The sequence below is a fragment of the Trifolium pratense genome, linkage group LG2 (assembly GCF_020283565.1).
Source record: "Trifolium pratense cultivar HEN17-A07 linkage group LG2, ARS_RC_1.1, whole genome shotgun sequence".
Taxonomy (NCBI): Eukaryota; Viridiplantae; Streptophyta; class Magnoliopsida; order Fabales; family Fabaceae; genus Trifolium; species Trifolium pratense.
In genome coordinates this window covers 51,166,195-51,171,196 of record NC_060060.1, presented here as the reverse complement: position 1 = coordinate 51,171,196, position 5,002 = coordinate 51,166,195, and the positions used below count along the sequence as shown (strand labels likewise).

The window sequence follows — 5,002 nt, the reverse complement described above, 5'->3', positions numbered from 1 at the left end:
CGGGCAGTATAGTATTAAAAATTAAAAGAATTACTTTTGTCAAAAAATGAAATTAAAAGAATTACTTGAAACGGAGAAAGTTAAAAAATCAAGGTTGAAAAAGTTAGAAGAAGACAAAAGGAAAAATATTCTGATATGGAAAGCTTAAAATAAACTCTATACACCCTTTAATCTAAAGGCCCTTAACAGCTGCCGATTGGTGAGAGACATGATAAACTCTCTCACCCTAGCCCGAGCCTTATTTCAATGGGTTTCAACTTGGTCCACATACTATTACTACTAAGAGACAAAGTAAAAGTCAACTGTGCGTGCGTGGACCGACAAGAAATCTAAGTTGATTACAATATTTATGACAAATAATTTATTTTTGTTTGTCTCATTTTGGTTTATCATGGAGAGTTCGACGACGGGGTCAGGTGGCGGTGGTAATCCAGCACCGTTCCTAGTGAAAACATATGAGATGGTTGATGATTCGTGTACAGATGAGATAGTATCATGGAGTGAAAACAACAACAGTTTCATCGTTTGGAATCCAACTGAATTTGCTCGTCTTCTTCTTCGTAATTATTTCAAACACAATAATTTCTCTAGCTTCATTCGTCAGCTTAATACTTATGTACGTTATTCATTCATTCATTCACTCTTAAGCTTTATGTGTTTGTGTTTTTAGTTTTTAGTTTTTAGTTTTTGGTATATGATCAATTCCACCTTTGAAATGTTTTTCTATATATTATAAGTTGTTTGCCTAAGCTATCTTGGAGAACTTATTAAAATAAGCTGGAAAAAAAAAAAACTTACGGAAAATGTTGCAAGGTGTTTTAATAAGTTCGGCCAAAGAGTCTCACAAAATTTATAATGGTAGATAAGTTTAAATAAGTCAAATCCAAATATTTTTCACAAAACTTATAACAGTAAATAAGCTTGAGAAATGTTATACTGAATTTTGAAAGACTAACATGCTTAATTGGATAATTAGCTTATGATTTAACACAAGTTTTTTTTTTTTTCTTCATCATTTCGAGCCATACAAGATATATGTAACATAATTGGAAAATATATGTATTTATGCAAGAATTGCAATTAAAAAATTTATTTCAATTTAAAAGTTATTTTTGTTGATATAAGAAAGAGTAGTAACTAGTTGTTACAAACATGGGCGGAGCCAAGGCCCAATCCTTGGGCTGTTGTCCGGGCTCTGGCCAAAAATTTTGGTATTTTTAAGGGTTAGTTTAAGGCAAAACTAAGGGTTAGTTTAGGGGTAAAACTGAGATTTTATATATATATATATATATATATATATATATATATATATATATATATATATATATATATATATATATGTGTGTGTGTGTGTCACATGTGAAATTTTGCTGAATTCGCCACTGGTTACAAATGATAAAAGATTAGTTACCTATCATTACAACTTTTCTTCTTTGTGTCAATGTATCTTTGATGAAATGAAAAGTTTGTGTAATAAAATATATGGTTTCGGATTCCTTGCTATGAAAAACAAAATATCGACTGTTAAGCTGATTTTGAAAATATATGGTTTTTCAAAATCAGTTTAACAGTCGATATTTTGTTCAAAATCAGCTGACAAAAGTTCGTTAATGTGTTCCGATGACAGGGATTTCGAAAAATACATCATGAGCAATGGGAGTTTGCTAATGAATATTTTGTGAAAGATCAAAAGCATCTTCTTAACAACATTCACCGTAAGAAACCAATTCACAGTCACAATAATTCACAAGGCTCTCATGTAGATCCAGAAAGGTTAGCATTTGAGGAAGAAATAGAGAAACTTTCGAACGAGAAAACTACTATTCAATCCAATATTTCAAACTTCAAGCAAAATATATCAACCGCAAAGCTTCATCTGGAAGATCTGCAACAACGATTAGACGGCATGGAGAAGAGGCAAAAAAACTTGTTGAACTTGTTTGAAAGGGAACTTCAAAATCCTAAATTTGTTGAACAAATTTATCAGAAAATTGAGTCCTTAAATTTATCAGGACACAACAAGAAAAGGCGATTTCCTCATGTTGTTGAAAATAGTTTTGTTGACAATGATAGCAATTTTGGAATAACGGAAGTTGGAAATATGAATTTTTTCCGTGAAGATTTCTGCAGTAAACTCAACTTGTTATCAACTACTAGTTCAAATGAAGATGGTGAAAGCACACATAATAAGATGTTGTGCGAAGGAGAATTACCGAAAGAAACTCTTGGATTTGTATCTGGAAAAGAATGTCATTTGCTCTCATGCTCTCCTTCGGTCAATCTTATCTCAGGTACACGATTGTTGATCTCTCTTTTCGTATGTATAAATATGGTTTAATTTGTATCTATGATAATTCTGTTAAATCCTTCATCTGAAATTTTAGATCATGCCGATAATGGAGCATGCTTCACTTTTGATATGGATTCATGCTTATTACAAGGTGGAAAATTGAACTCCTCGGAACCAAAGAACGGAGAAAGTGATTGTGATCAAATATGCTGTCTTTTAAGTCTAACTATGGCATCTTCTCCGGCACAAGATATATCACCACAAATAGACTGTCAAGAAATCGGTAAATCAATTGAATCAAGATTTCATACCAATGATCATATTGGAGCTTTTTCAAACAGGAATTTGGATAATGTGGTTACAAGTTTAGCCTCCTCGATAGTCTCTCCTAGTAACGACCAAGGGATCCCAGCTGCTCCGGTTAAAGACAGAGTGAATGATCTGTTTTGGTCACAGTACCTTACAGAATGACTTTGCTCTTTAGAGTTCAGAATGACTATTGTTGTAGTTTTTTTTTTTTTTTTGGGTTAAGACTATTGTTGTAACTTGTAGTTTTATAGATATTTGTGGTTTGAATGATATTACTTTAACTGTGATGTGATTAATGTAAACTATATGAACGGTTTTTCTTGGTCTAATGTGATGTTGATAGATATGAGATTGTTAAGAGTCCCACATCGGTTGAGAGATGGCCTGACTAAGTGTTTATAAACTAGAGGCAATCCTCACCTTACAAGCCGGTTTTGTAAGGTTGAGTTAGGCCCAATACTCATTTCTAAGAGAGGTGAATCCTTACTACTAGACTAACCTTTATAAACAAAAAGTTTAGATTAGAAGAGAAACACTTTCATTACTCATGTTAAATTAAGAAGAATCACCAACTTTAATAAGAGTTTTTTTTTTTTTTTGAAACAAGCCAACTTTAATAAGAGTTAAACATTTGCGATGAATACATTTAGTTTACCGATAGATAAAGAAAATTGCCCTTAAGACCCCCCACGTTGTTCGCAGACCCCCAAAAATTCAAAAATACTCTCTTTTTAGGCCTAGCATGGATAGGTTGTACAATCTGAAATGGCCTTCGTTCGAAAGATACATTCCCATTAGGTGCTAATGTAAAACGCTGAAAGACAAGGCAAGACACATATTGGATTATAACTTCTGAAATGGTATCATAGATGGGAACACAGCTTCTGAAAATCGATTCACTCAAGATAACTAGACAAAATTGATTTACTGTATATGTACTAGTAATTCTTGTAGGCAAACAACCGTTTTGTATCTAAATCTATGAATCATTGTCACTATAATCTTTTAAATGTATCAAAATTATAAATATATCCCTATTATCTCTTTTGTTGATAATTTTATGAGTTAAACTGACCAACGGACAAAAAAAACACCTATAAATATATTTACAATTTAGATATATTCATAAATAATACTAGTGTGAGGTATATTTCTAGAGACTAAAATGATTGTTTACCGGATTTGTATATGTAATGATTTCTCCCATTATGGGTTGTTTCCAATTGACACTAATATACTAGTAGTTGACTAATCACACTTGCACCAGTAACATTGTCCCTACCCTTGTCCTACTCCTACCCAATTTAAGACCCTCCAACAACCAAACATCTCTCTTTCACAAACCCAACATCAAACTCAAAAACAAACAAACCTCCAAAAACCCAAACAATGTCCCAACCCAGATTCACTTCCACAATCTTCCTTTTTCTCACACTTCTCCTCATTCACACACATCTCCCAATCTCCACTTCCCTCTTATCAACTACTGTTAACCTCAATCTGTTGCAAAACACTGAAATGGATCATCATCCAGTAATCACTAAAAGGGTTTGTACAAAAACCATTGAAGATTGTTTCACTGAATCTGAGTTAATGGATTCAGAGAGTAATAGAAGAGTTTTGGCAATGCAGAAAAAGTACATAAGTTATGATACATTGAAGAGAGATATGGTTCCTTGTGATAAAGCTGGTGCTTCTTACTATAACTGTCATCCAAGACAAGCTAATCATTATAGTAGAGGTTGTGAGGTTATTACTGCTTGTGCTAGAGGTTCTTAGAGGACATTTTCATGGAAAATGGATCAAGGAAAGTCCTTTTTTACCCTTTTTCTTTCCTTTCCTAATTCCCTTATTTAACCCCTTTTATGCTGTTTTATTTATGAGCTTTCCTATGTTGCTAATTAATAAGATTATGATTTTAATATGCTTTCTATTTTTCCTTATTCTTAAGCATATGTTTATGTATGATTAGTGTATTTATGAAAAATATCTAATTTTGTTTATGAGTAAATATGACTGTGGAAGTGGCAATTTCCTTTGAATTATGATGCCTATTTGTTAGTCAATTTTATGTTATAGAAATTTGGGGTTACAATTTCAGTTATTGTATTTTTGGTATCACCGTGAGTATGTCAGATGGTGACTCGAAGTGATTTTGCATAAGCTAGCGAGTGTAGCTTTTGAAAATTCATAGTGGATCACCATGATTCTGATATATTGAATGTGATACCAAACATAGGCTTAGATTTAGAGCTAAGTCTAGAAATATTAAATGTCCGGTGTCACATTTAGCAACAAAAATGTACTACAGTCAAATGGTTATGGAACAATTAATAATATCAGACTTGGTTGCAGTGTTGAACTTTCTCATGAATTTGTGTTGGTAAAAAACTTGTGTCATTA

General features: G+C 32.5%; 2 protein-coding genes across 3 annotated transcripts; both read left to right on the top strand.

The window, feature by feature from the left end:
• Positions 1–248: 248 nt before the first annotated feature.
• On the top strand, positions 249–2,943 carry LOC123911106 (heat stress transcription factor A-5-like). 2 transcript variants are annotated; one of them, XM_045962453.1, is made up of 4 exons: positions 335–616; positions 1,628–2,291; positions 2,385–2,798; positions 2,843–2,943. In XM_045962453.1, the coding sequence occupies exons 1-3, from the start codon at positions 350–352 to the stop codon at positions 2,759–2,761; spliced, it is 1,308 nt and encodes a 435-aa protein (XP_045818409.1). In that variant the 5' UTR covers positions 335–349; the 3' UTR covers positions 2,762–2,798; positions 2,843–2,943. The 2 variants fall into 2 exon arrangements, with proteins under 2 accessions (XP_045818410.1, XP_045818409.1); XM_045962454.1 differs by having other exon boundaries at positions 249–616; positions 2,385–2,943.
• A 1,045-nt stretch (positions 2,944–3,988) lies between these two features.
• On the top strand, positions 3,989–4,378 carry LOC123904900 (protein RALF-like 24). The gene has a single exon (XM_045954505.1). It carries the CDS (start codon positions 3,989–3,991, stop codon positions 4,376–4,378), a length of 390 nt encoding a protein of 129 aa, XP_045810461.1.
• The last annotated feature ends 624 nt before the right edge of the window (positions 4,379–5,002 follow it).